General features: G+C 45.7%; 1 protein-coding gene across 1 annotated transcript in view; it reads left to right on the forward strand.

The window, feature by feature from the left end:
- LOC134741640 (tyrosine-protein kinase Btk) overlaps positions 1–12537 on the forward strand; it is a 56063-nt gene that overhangs the window by 38811 nt on the left and 4715 nt on the right. Inside the window, exons 7-13 of the mRNA XM_063674494.1 lie at positions 221–295; positions 1206–1270; positions 1907–1972; positions 6726–6854; positions 7048–7241; positions 10594–10765; positions 11447–11612. Of these exons, the coding sequence (XP_063530564.1) occupies positions 221–295; positions 1206–1270; positions 1907–1972; positions 6726–6854; positions 7048–7241; positions 10594–10765; positions 11447–11612 (867 nt within the window). The remainder of the gene's footprint in view (positions 1–220; positions 296–1205; positions 1271–1906; positions 1973–6725; positions 6855–7047; positions 7242–10593; positions 10766–11446; positions 11613–12537) is intronic.

Consider the following 12537-nt stretch of genomic DNA (forward strand, 5'->3'; position numbering starts at 1 on the left):
TTTTCCAACATTTTAAATATTTTTTAATAAAATAATGTTAAGGTTTACAAAAGTATTTTTATCATTTCCGTTGTTCCAACGATATAAATTATGAATCCAAAAATAAAAATAAATTCATGCATTGAGCTAATTGTCCAAAATGTTGTCTCGGCAGATTGAAGCATACACTGTTAAATGTTGTGATTGTGAATGTTACTTATTATGCTTATGCTTGTTTTAGGAAAAACAAAGAAAAGTCGTGGTTGCTCTTTACCCGTTTAAGGCGATTGAAAGCGGAGACCTCTCCTTAGAAAAGGTAATTAATATGTTATTTGTCTAATAGTCCTTTCCTTTATAAGGCACAAGGTTTTATATTAAAGGAAAAATGGAAAAAGTTACACTTCCGGCAGGATTTGAACCCGCAACCTCCGCAATCCGTGCGTTGCTCTTAACCAATTGAGCTACGGAAGCCTACCAGAACCTTGCAAATCTTTCCATTCCTTCCCTTATGTATGCACGCCTTTGGGGTGGTTTTTTCCTTTAATATAAAATTTGGAGTATCGCTCGCAGACGTATCTGCATGTTAAAAAAATTGAGGCATAAGGTTGTCAGGAATAATGCAAAATTGAATCCTATCACTGTAACAAAGTTATGTATTGTAAGAAATATATTATATCTGCCTTATAAAGGCTTAACTAATTGGTAGAATAGTCATAGCATAAACTTAAATGGCAATGGTATTTCAACACCATCGATAACTGACACAAAACCATATATACCATATATAATTATATAAAATATAATCCTAATTTTATGTATTAATAATAAACTCTACGAAATATACTTAAAACGTACAGTCAGCACACGGGATTGTTATGCCATTTAGGGTTTTTACTATATTGGAAATTCTATAGCGTTACTTATCGAAAAACCAATTTAGCTAGGACCCTAAATGGCAGAACAATCGCGGAGCGTGATAGTAAATTTTATATAGGAGAAAAATCTATAATTGTAATAAGGTCAAGGTGGCGAAGACGGGATATAAAATGTTTAGTTGGACACGATCTCTCGTATTTGTATACGTACTTCGCTCAGACACAACTTCGCTTCGCTCTTGCACTACCGATCTTTTGTAACGTAAGAGTTATAAGCGACAAAAGAGCTTTGACATTGACATAAAATTCAGAGAAAAAACTCTTACTCTACTATTATTGTTTTGTTTAAAGGGAGCGGAGTATGAAGTTATCGATGACTCGCAAGAACACTGGTGGAAAGTCAAAGACGAAAATGGGTAAGTAAATATCACTGAAAGTAATCAAATGGGATATAATAATATAAAAAAGCCATTTATTTCGTATAGGACGAATGTTACAATATATAACATAAAACAGATTAAACAACACTATATTATGATGTTAATAAAGTATTATTATATGATGTAACTAAAAATTTACGGTTTTCGCAATTTTTCCTTTATCTGTGCCAACCAAAACCAACCCACCAAACCCGCCCAAATACCAAACCACCAAATCGTATCAAATTTCAAGATTCTGAGTTCACGGAAAGTGCCTTGTAGGTTTTGATTCACTTGCGAGTGTCGAAAATTTGCGGCATAAACGGTTGTACTTATCTTTTGATTGCGTTGGCTTAGAAGTTTGATTTTTTCACAGCTCCAAGGGACAGTAGACCTGAGTATTTGATATAAATTCCAGCTTGATACCTCCACGCGTTCCCAAGAAAAAAGGGTCTTGACAGACAGACAGACGGACGGACAACAAAGTGATCCTATATTCCGTTCCTTGCGAGGTACGAAACCCTAAAAAACACGAAATGTAATTTTTTCGCGCCATATCTAGGTATTGTTCCTTTCTAATAACTTTTTTGTTATGGCTTTACTTTCTAAGAGTTTTTTTTTAATTTATTTTAGGTCCGTTGGATTCATCCCTAGCAATTACGTAAAAGAAAAGGAAACCTTAGGACTCCAGAAGTACGAGTAAGTATTTCTTTTTTTATGAAAACGTACCTAATACCTCACATAGCTGCTCTTTAACCGATGGTTTTTGACCAGGTTTGGGTCTGATTCTTGAAGATCCTGTTTTTTTTTTAAATCGCTTAATAATTCGAAGATATGAACCTAACATTAATATCGAAATGTTTATAGCTTCTTAAATATCTCGCACGGTCGGAATTTTTGCTTGTATACATTTACAACGAACTGACTTTCGCGTCCATGTTCAAAACAATATATATCAAGCTCACATCTAGAAATCATAAAGATGCATATATTGTAGACGCATATATTTACGTAAAATGGCATTATAAAACTAGGACACTTAATCTGCCCAACCCTGTACAGAGGAGGGAAATACAATAGTTAAGGCGGTTCCCTGAGCCAGAAGGCGAAAAATCTCCTTATATGATCCTGTTTTTCTAAGAGGCGTTGATATTCGTAGACGTGAATAAAATATATGTAGTTCTTGACTATATTATCTTTAATATCATAGCTTCCGATACACGAATTATGATACTTCGCTCGATACAATTAATTCCCAAAATAACCTCTAACTAGGACTTTTAATCCAACTTTACTCGGTTATTTATTATGTGATACTATAAACAAAAATAGAAGAAAAAACAATCTTAACTTAAATAATAATTTCATAGCTTTCGAATTTCGATATTATAGGGTAATGTTTTTAAAATAAATAAAAATCGACAAAATTCGATCAAAATTGACACTTGGTGCGCATGATCTTTCCCGTTCTTTCTAGGAATAGGATTACACAGGAAAATCCATAAATATCATATACCTACATATTTTTAATATTCAGTCAGCTGCACATAAATCTGTTATAGATAATTCACTATTAAAGTGTGTGCCTATCCCCAGAGTACAGTTGTTAGTATTAAATAGATCGTGACTACCGAAGTCGCCAAATATATCTTAACACCATTGTTAACATAGAAATAAGAGCGTGTTCCGATATATTCCGAATGTACCTACGCCTACGTGAAATGAATAGAAAAAATCTCGATTGCCTGCCAACCTCATACTCTCATTTTTTTTGCATTTGGTGACCGTTTCGGTGAACGACCCGGTGTGATTGTGCCATAATTTTGTACACGCAATGAACACAACACGGCAAAGTACCGGAGTACTTTAGATGTGACCTATCCAACGAACCTTTTTTGTATAGTTTTTTGTTTTGTTTTACTACTTTACTATAATTACTACTTTGTATGAGACTCAAGAGGGAAGGGGACGGCCGCTTCCCCATACAAACGTAGTCCCCATTTTCCTCTCTGGATATTGACTTTATGGAAAATCTTTTTTTAATACAGTTGCTCAAAAAGTGCTACTTTACGTAGCTTTTTAAATTTATTCTTGTTCCAATTTTAAATTTGAATTTAATTTAATTTATTTTAATTTAATTTTAATTTAATTTAATTTTAAGATTTGTTTGATGTACCTATTTATTGTTATTTTAATTGTGCTCGTGATTTTATTGTAATATGGATCTTGTTATCTGCAATAAAGAAATACAATACAATACAATACAATATGCTAAAAGGGAAGCCCTTTATAAGGCTAACCCTTATAAGCAATATGCAAGGTGTTGGTGAGCGGATGATAAGGGTTTTGTAAGGGTATTTGGGCTACCGATTACGCAAATGTGTGTACACAAATATAAGGGTTTTTAATAGCAAAATGAAGGGTTTCGTCTGGCAAAGGGTATGGGGAGTTAAGCCTTATGCAATACCCTTATAAAACCCGGATAAGGTATAGCGGGCCGGTCCCTGCAGTGTTGCCACTTTTTTTTCTACTCTTTTTTGCCAGACTGTATGTTTCTTGAAAATGTTCATTGTTCAGATTTCAAAGGCCGATATACTGTAAAGTGCCATGCTGTGCTTTTTTTTCATCAGGTTTCTCTTCGAAATTGGGGGCATAATATGAGTCATGTAAAGTGGCAAGAGTGAATGATTAAGCTTTGCCTCTGTATGAGTCATTAGTAAAAGTGCTCGTATGGCCCACTTACATAATAAAGTTCATAATTACCTACAGTCTGGCAAAAAAGAGTAGAAATTAAAAAGTGGCAACACTGTAGTGTGTCGTCCCTTTCTAATCAATTTAAGAAAAACGGGACATTCACGCATTACCATTTAATTACTTAAAATTATAAATAAAAAGTACAAAAATTTGCCCGCGAAAAGCTAGTGAGCGAAACGCTCGAAACGACACGTGACGTCACGCGTTCGACAGATTAGTGTCATTAGTAGCAAACGTCAGTTGGGCCGCCCAACGTGTGACGTCATCACGCTCTGTCGAATTCGCGCCAAATATTATGAGCGTTTCAACCGCTCAAAAATTTTCAACATTTTAAATATTTTTTAATAAAATAATGTTAAGGTTTACAAAAGTATTTTTATCATTTCCGGTGTTCCAACGATATAAATTATGAATCCAAAAATAAAAATAAATTCATGCATGGAGCTAATTATGTGGCATTTACGTCACAATAGGATTTGGGGCAGAGGAAGGAGAAAGCTAACCTGGATAGACAACAGCAAGCTGGTCCAATATTAATGCTACTGCCAGTTTGTCTAGACTGGCACAGGATAGAACCAAGTTCCGTAAGATGGTCGCCGACATCCGCTGAGGATATGGCACAACAACAAGAAGAAGGATTTGGGAATACAACACACAACAGCTTATACCAAAAATGTTATTCGACATAAAATTAAATTTAAATATTTCAACATTGTCTTCGAATGGTGCTCTACTTTGAGGCAACTTACTGGTACTGGAAGTACCTACTTTCTCCTTAAACTACAATCCCGGCTTTTCGGAACTTATGTACAAACCAGCATTTGATTTCTACCAATCCCTTTTCGGGGAAGGAAAACATCGTAGGAAACTGAACTAATCCCAATAAGACGTAGTTTACCCTCTGGGTTGGAGGTCACTTTCGTAAAAACGATTGCCAGTTCATGGGATTAGGTCGCTGAGCGGATCCAAGGCTCGCCAAGTGACTGGGACCACGCTAGGAAGATGATGATATTTATTTAACATAGTCACTGCCAACAACCCGCTAGGGTTCATTATGTATCGGAAATGGTGCGCTTATCACTGAAAATGTTAATACTAATAGCTTCTACCCGCGACTTCGTCTGCGTAGGTTATGATTTCCGTGATTAAAACTATTCTATGTAAGGTAAGTTAGTAAGGAACCGTCACGCGGAAGACTGTGGCTCAAACAATCTCCATACCAAATTTCATTAAGATAAAAGATAAAATTCATTTTATTGCAAAATATCTAAAACCTTGTTTTTTTATTCCGTAGACTAAAATGACGTTTCATGTGTAAGACATGACATTTCTTAGTACCACATGAAATGTCATTTTAGTCTACGGAATAAAAAAACAGAATATAAAACAATCATAATACGCTTATACAGGGTGACCTTAGCCATTGGACAAACCCTGAAATCCCACGTAGGGTTACTTCTCAGGAATGCGCTAACGTTAATATTTTTTTTATTAGAACAAAAGATAAAAAAATAAATTTTTAAACAAAAGTTATTTCCAATAATCGACGACCAAAAGAAACATACTGTATTAATAATTGGCAGTGCTTTTGACAATTTGTTCGAAAATGTGCGGCAATGATGACATTTGTCAAAAGTCAGAATCGTATTAGTGTCATAAATAAAAAAAGATAATCCAAAAGGTCTAAGAAGATTTCATACTATTTATTGCCTCAGGAGCTACTAACACATACAGGCTGCTCCAAAGTAAAAAAATCGTAATTTGTTAATTTCTTCGTAACCGCTACACCGGTTGTTATGATATTTTGTATACTGGTTCTAAATACCCTAATGCATATGTACATTTCGGCTGTGTCCAATGGCTAGGGACACCTTGTATAGTAGTATTTATTCAGTATTCATCTTTATTTGCAAATATCGACATAAGCCATGCAAAAACAGTTTAAATACTGTAAATAGGTATAAGTACACACATAGAGTAACTTATACTAGAGCGGTATTGTCATAGTAAATTTTGTAACCACAGTAAATTCACTGCCATCTGTCGACACACTTTAAAACTAAAAATGAAGATTTATAAAAATACGATAAAATGTATTTAAATATGGATAAATGTTTTTTTTTTATTTGCATTAATTATTTTTATGATTTTGACCCATGTTCTTTCACTGATATGCGTTAAAATTGTTAAATAACAAACGAAACCGTCAACGCCATCTATACGACAGTAGGCCAAAGCTAGTAGCGCCCTCTGAACGAGAATCAAATTTTCTTGATTTTCGAGGCACGTTTTTTCCTTAGACTGTATCCATGTATTACGGAGTTATATCTATCTTTGGTACACATAACATTAAATCGGTTCAGCAATTTAAGCGTGAAGAGATTACAGACAGAGTTACTTTTGCATTTATACTATTAATAAGCATAAATTAAAAGAAATAAAGTAAACCGTCTTTGCTGATCCCCCAACTGCATTACTGATCCGTATACGCTGAATTATTATTATTTGTGTCTCCATTTAAAACTACAAACGTAGGTATTGTAAAGCGAGGCTTAGACTAGCAAGAAATAGCATACAATTTACGTTACATTGCCGACTACTAAGGTACAGTGCATTCAAAAGGTTGATCAGATACCGCAATGTAATGAAAATTGCAATTGCTAGTCTAAACCTCGCTTATTGTTCCGTGTGTCCGCAGATGGTACGTGGGCGAGATGTCGCGGCAGCGGGCCGAGTCGCTCCTCAAGCAGGAGGACAAGGAGGGCTGCTTCGTGGTGCGCAACTCCTCCACCAAGGGCATGTACACACTCTCGCTCTTCACCAAAGTGTAAGTTACTGACACGATATTCTGACGACCGTCTTAGTAATAATATTGTTATACTTAGTCTAACTGTTTGACCGGAGTCCCTATTTTCCCGGCCTCTAAATACTGTTAACTTTTATTTTTTATATATATTTTTTTCTCGATAAAACGTGTCAATATAAAAATGTGCCTACTATTTTTCATTGCTCCATCTCAGAAACCACGCGCAAACAAAACACTACCACATAAAGCAGAACAGCCGCGGCGAGTTCTACTTGTCGGACAAGCACTGCTGCGCCTCCATCCCCGAGCTCATCAACTACCACAAGCACAACAGCGGCGGGCTGTGCTCGCGGCTCAAGGCCACGCCCTGCGACCGCCCCGCCCCGCCCACCGCCGGCCTCAGCCATGGTCAGTGACGTCACTTACAGGAGACGAGCACTGCCGCCTCCATCCCCGAGCTCATCAACTACCACAAGCACAACAGCGGCGGGCTGTGCTCGCGGCTCAAGGCCACGCCCTGCGACCGCCCCGCCCCGCCCACCGCCGGCCTCAGCCACGGTCAGTGACGTCACTTACAGGAGACGAGCACTGCCGCCTCCATCCCCGAGCTCATCAACTACCACAAGCACAACAGCGGCGGGCTGTGCTCGCGGCTCAAGGCCACGCCCTGCGACCGCCCCGCCCCGCCCACCGCCGGCCTCAGCCACGGTCAGTGACGTCACTTACAGGAGACGAGCACTGCCGCCTCCATCCCCGAGCTCATCAACTACCACAAGCACAACAGCGGCGGGCTGTGCTCGCGGCTCAAGGCCACGCCCTGCGACCGCCCCGCCCCGCCCACCGCCGGCCTCAGCCACGGTCAGTGACGTCACTTACAGGAGACGAGCACTGCCGCCTCAATCCCCGAGCTCATCAACTACCACAAGCACAACAGCGGCGGGCTGTGCTCGCGGCTCAAGGCCACGCCCTGCGACCGGCCCGCCCCGCCCACCGCCGGCCTCAGCCACGGTCAGTGACGTCACTTACAGGAGACGAGCACTGCCGCCTCAATCCCCGAGCTCATCAACTACCACAAGCACAACAGCGGCGGGCTGTGCTCGCGGCTCAAGGCCACGCCCTGCGACCGCCCCGCCCCGCCCACCGCCGGCCTCAGCCACGGTCAGTGACGTCACTTACAGGAGACGAGCACTGCCGCCTCCATCCCCGAGCTCATCAACTACCACAAGCACAACAGCGGCGGGCTGTGCTCGCGGCTCAAGGCCACGCCCTGCGACCGCCCCGCCCCGCCCACCGCCGGCCTCAGCCACGGTCAGTGACGTCACTTACAGGAGACGAGCACTGCCGCCTCCATCCCCGAGCTCATCAACTACCACAAGCACAACAGCGGCGGGCTGTGCTCGCGGCTCAAGGCCACGCCCTGCGACCGCCCCGCCCCGCCCACCGCCGGCCTCAGCCACGGTCAGTGACGTCACTTACAGGAGACGAGCACTGCCGCCTCCATCCCCGAGCTCATCAACTACCACAAGCACAACAGCGGCGGGCTGTGCTCGCGGCTCAAGGCCACGCCCTGCGACCGCCCCGCCCCGCCCACCGCCGGCCTCAGCCACGGTCAGTGACGTCACTTACAGGAGACGAGCACTGCCGCCTCCATCCCCGAGCTCATCAACTACCACAAGCACAACAGCGGCGGGCTGTGCTCGCGGCTCAAGGCCACGCCCTGCGTCCGGCCCGCCCCGCCCACCGCCGGCCTCAGCCACGGTCAGTGACGTCACTTACAGGAGACGAGCACTGCCGCCTCAATCCCCGAGCTCATCAACTACCACAAGCACAACAGCGGCGGGCTGTGCTCGCGGCTCAAGGCCACGCCCTGCGACCGCCCCGCCCCGCCCACCGCCGGCCTCAGCCACGGTCAGTGACGTCACTTACAGGAGACGAGCACTGCCGCCTCCATCCCCGAGCTCATCAACTACCACAAGCACAACAGCGGCGGGCTGTGCTCGCGGCTCAAGGCCACGCCCTGCGACCGCCCCGCCCCGCCCACCGCCGGCCTCAGCCACGGTCAGTGACGTCACTTACAGGAGACGAGCACTGCCGCCTCCATCCCCGAGCTCATCAACTACCACAAGCACAACAGCGGCGGGCTGTGCTCGCGGCTCAAGGCCACGCCCTGCGACCGCCCCGCCCCGCCCACCGCCGGCCTCAGCCACGGTCAGTGACGTCACTTACAGGAGACGAGCACTGCCGCCTCCATCCCCGAGCTCATCAACTACCACAAGCACAACAGCGGCGGGCTGTGCTCGCGGCTCAAGGCCACGCCCTGCGACCGCCCCGCCCCGCCCACCGCCGGCCTCAGCCACGGTCAGTGACGTCACTTACAGGAGACGAGCACTGCCGCCTCCATCCCCGAGCTCATCAACTACCACAAGCACAACAGCGGCGGGCTGTGCTCGCGGCTCAAGGCCACGCCCTGCGTCCGGCCCGCCCCGCCCACCGCCGGCCTCAGCCACGGTCAGTGACGTCACTTACAGGAGACGAGCACTGCCGCCTCCATCCCCGAGCTCATCAACTACCACAAGCACAACAGCGGCGGGCTGTGCTCGCGGCTCAAGGCCACGCCCTGCGACCGCCCCGCCCCGCCCACCGCCGGCCTCAGCCACGGTCAGTGACGTCACTTACAGGAGACGAGCACTGCCGCCTCCATCCCCGAGCTCATCAACTACCACAAGCACAACAGCGGCGGGCTGTGCTCGCGGCTCAAGGCCACGCCCTGCGACCGCCCCGCCCCGCCCACCGCCGGCCTCAGCCACGGTCAGTGACGTCACTTACAGGAGACGAGCACTGCCGCCTCCATCCCCGAGCTCATCAACTACCACAAGCACAACAGCGGCGGGCTGTGCTCGCGGCTCAAGGCCACGCCCTGCGACCGAGGCCTTAAAATGGCATTCAAATTTCGAATACCACATAAAAACAACTGAATTTTCTCACCTCATTTCTAGTACTTGTAATTAGCTCCATGCATGAATTTATTTTTATTTTTGGATTCATAATTTATATCGTTGGAACACCGGAAATGATAAAAATACTTTTGTAAACCTTAACATTATTTTATTAAAAAATATTTAAAATGTTGAAAATTTTTGAGCGGTTGATACGCTCATAATTTTTGGCGCGAATTCGATAGAGCGTGATGACGTCACACGTTGGGCGGCCCAACTGACGTTTGCTACTAATGACACTAATCTGTCGAACGCGTGACGTCACGTGGCGTTTCGAGCGTTTCGCTCACTAGCTTTTCGCGGGCAAATTTTTGTACTTTTTATTTATAATTTTAAGTAATTAAATGGTAATTTAAAAACGGAAATGCATTTGTAACATGATATAACGGTAACAAACAACCGAATAAAACATATTTCGTTCAAATATAAACTTCATGCATGAGGCTAATTAGTGAGAATAGTGAGTATTGGCTGTCACCTAACGATATCACAGAATAAGTAATAGTATTATCATACAGAACGGCCACGCACCGCCCCGCCCCGACTCGAATTACCTCGCCCCGCGACAGAAATCTGGCGGACTTCTGGCGTACTCCCAGTACTATTTTTAAGCAACTTACTCACACTATGACGCACGACGCGTGTACAGACGTGCCGTTCACGCATAGAAACGCAAGTGATTTTTGACGTATAGCGTGTCCGCCCTGTGCTGTGACGACATAGTCAGTCTGTCAGTTGACAGTGTCGGTTGACGTTGGTTGCAGACAAGTGGGAGATCGACCCGTCGGAGCTGGTGCTGCTGGAGGAGCTGGGCGCGGGGCAGTTCGGCGTGGTGCGGCGCGGCAAGTGGCGCGGCCGCATCGACACCGCCGTCAAGATGATGAAGGAGGGGACCATGTCCGAGGACGACTTCATCGAGGAGGCCAAGGTCATGACGTGAGTCTACTACCACTACACGAACATACTGCGACTATTACTGCCACTGCGACTACCTTTTATACTGTTCCTATATAGCTTCTGTCTAATTCCTTCGACATCTACCTACCTTCCTACCTCCTCCTTCTTTTTCTTTCTACCTTTCTTTTTTTTTTCTTTTTTTAGGGTTCCGCACCCAAAGGGTAAAAACGGGACCCTATTACTAAGACTCCGCTGTCCGTCTGTCACCAGGCTGTATCTCATGAACCGTCATAGCTAGACAGTTGAAATTTTCACAGATGATGTATTTCTGTTGCCGCTATAACAACAAATACTAAAAAGTACCCTCGGTGCGCGAGTCCGACTCGCACTTGGCCGTTTTTTTTTTGTTTTTTTTTTTAATTTTTGTTTATTGATTGTACGAGTGATGTAGCGTGAGAAATAGAAGCTGTGATCCATGCTCTAGGTCGTATTTGGTGCAAAGGATTTCGTTGGCTATACAGCGTGGAAACGCTGCTAGAGTTAACGTTACACGCATACTAGCGGTCGTCGGTACATCGCGACGTTTTTAAACAGTGTGCACATTACGATGTGCGACGCGAAAGAATAGCGACATCTCTACAAACAATCGCACGATAGTATTCAAAATACCTCTTAGATCACTAAGGTCTCGCTAAAGTCTAACTAATTTTTGTTCCCCAGCAAACTGCAACACCAGAATCTGGTTCAGCTATACGGGGTGTGCTCCAAACGGCGGCCCATCTACATCGTGACGGAGTACATGCGGCACGGCTCACTGTTCAACTACCTGCGCCGCACCGCACCCGACCAGCTGCCTGCCGCCGTGCTGCTCGACATGTGCATACAGGTGGGCACGTGTCTACATACATCTACACGTGACGGAGCACATGCGGCACGGCTCACTGTTCAACTACCTGCGCCGCACCGCACCCGACCAGCTGCCCGCCGCCGTGCTGCTCGACATGTGCATACAGGTGGGCACGTGTCTACATACATCTACACGTGACGGAGCACATGCGGCACGGCTCACTGTTCAACTACCTGCGCCGCACCGCCCCCGACCAGCTGCCCGCCGCCGTGCTGCTCGACATGTGCATACAGGTGGGCACGTGTCTACATACATCTACACGTGACGGAGCACATGCGGCACGGCTCACTGTTCAACTACCTGCGCCGCACCGCACCCCACCAGCTGCCCGCCGCCGTGCTGCTCGACATGTGCATACAGGTGGGCACGTGTCTACATACATCTACACGTGACGGAGTACATGCGGCACGGCTCACTGTTCAACTACCTGCGCCGCACCGCACCCGACCAGCTGCCCGCCGCCGTGCTGCTCGACATGTGCATACAGGTGGGCACGTGTCTACATACATCTACACGTGACGGAGCACATGCGGCACGGCTCACTGTTCAACTACCTGCGCCGCACCGCACCCGACCAGCTGCCCGCCGCCGTGCTGCTCGACATGTGCATACAGGTGGGCACGTGTCTACATACATCTACACGTGACGGAGTACATGCGGCACGGCTCACTGTTCAACTACCTGCGCCGCACCGCACCCGACCAGCTGCCCGCCGCCGTGCTGCTCGACATGTGCATACAGGTGGGCACGTGTCTACATACATCTACACGTGACGGAGCACATGCGGCACGGCTCACTGTTCAACTACCTGCGCCGCACCGCACCCGACCAGCTGCCCGCCGCCGTGCTGCTCGACATGTGCATACAGGTGGGCACGTGTCTACATACATCTACACGTGACGGA

The sequence above is a fragment of the Cydia strobilella genome, chromosome 5, assembly GCF_947568885.1.
Source record: "Cydia strobilella chromosome 5, ilCydStro3.1, whole genome shotgun sequence".
Lineage (NCBI taxonomy): Eukaryota > Metazoa > Arthropoda > Insecta > Lepidoptera > Tortricidae > Cydia > Cydia strobilella.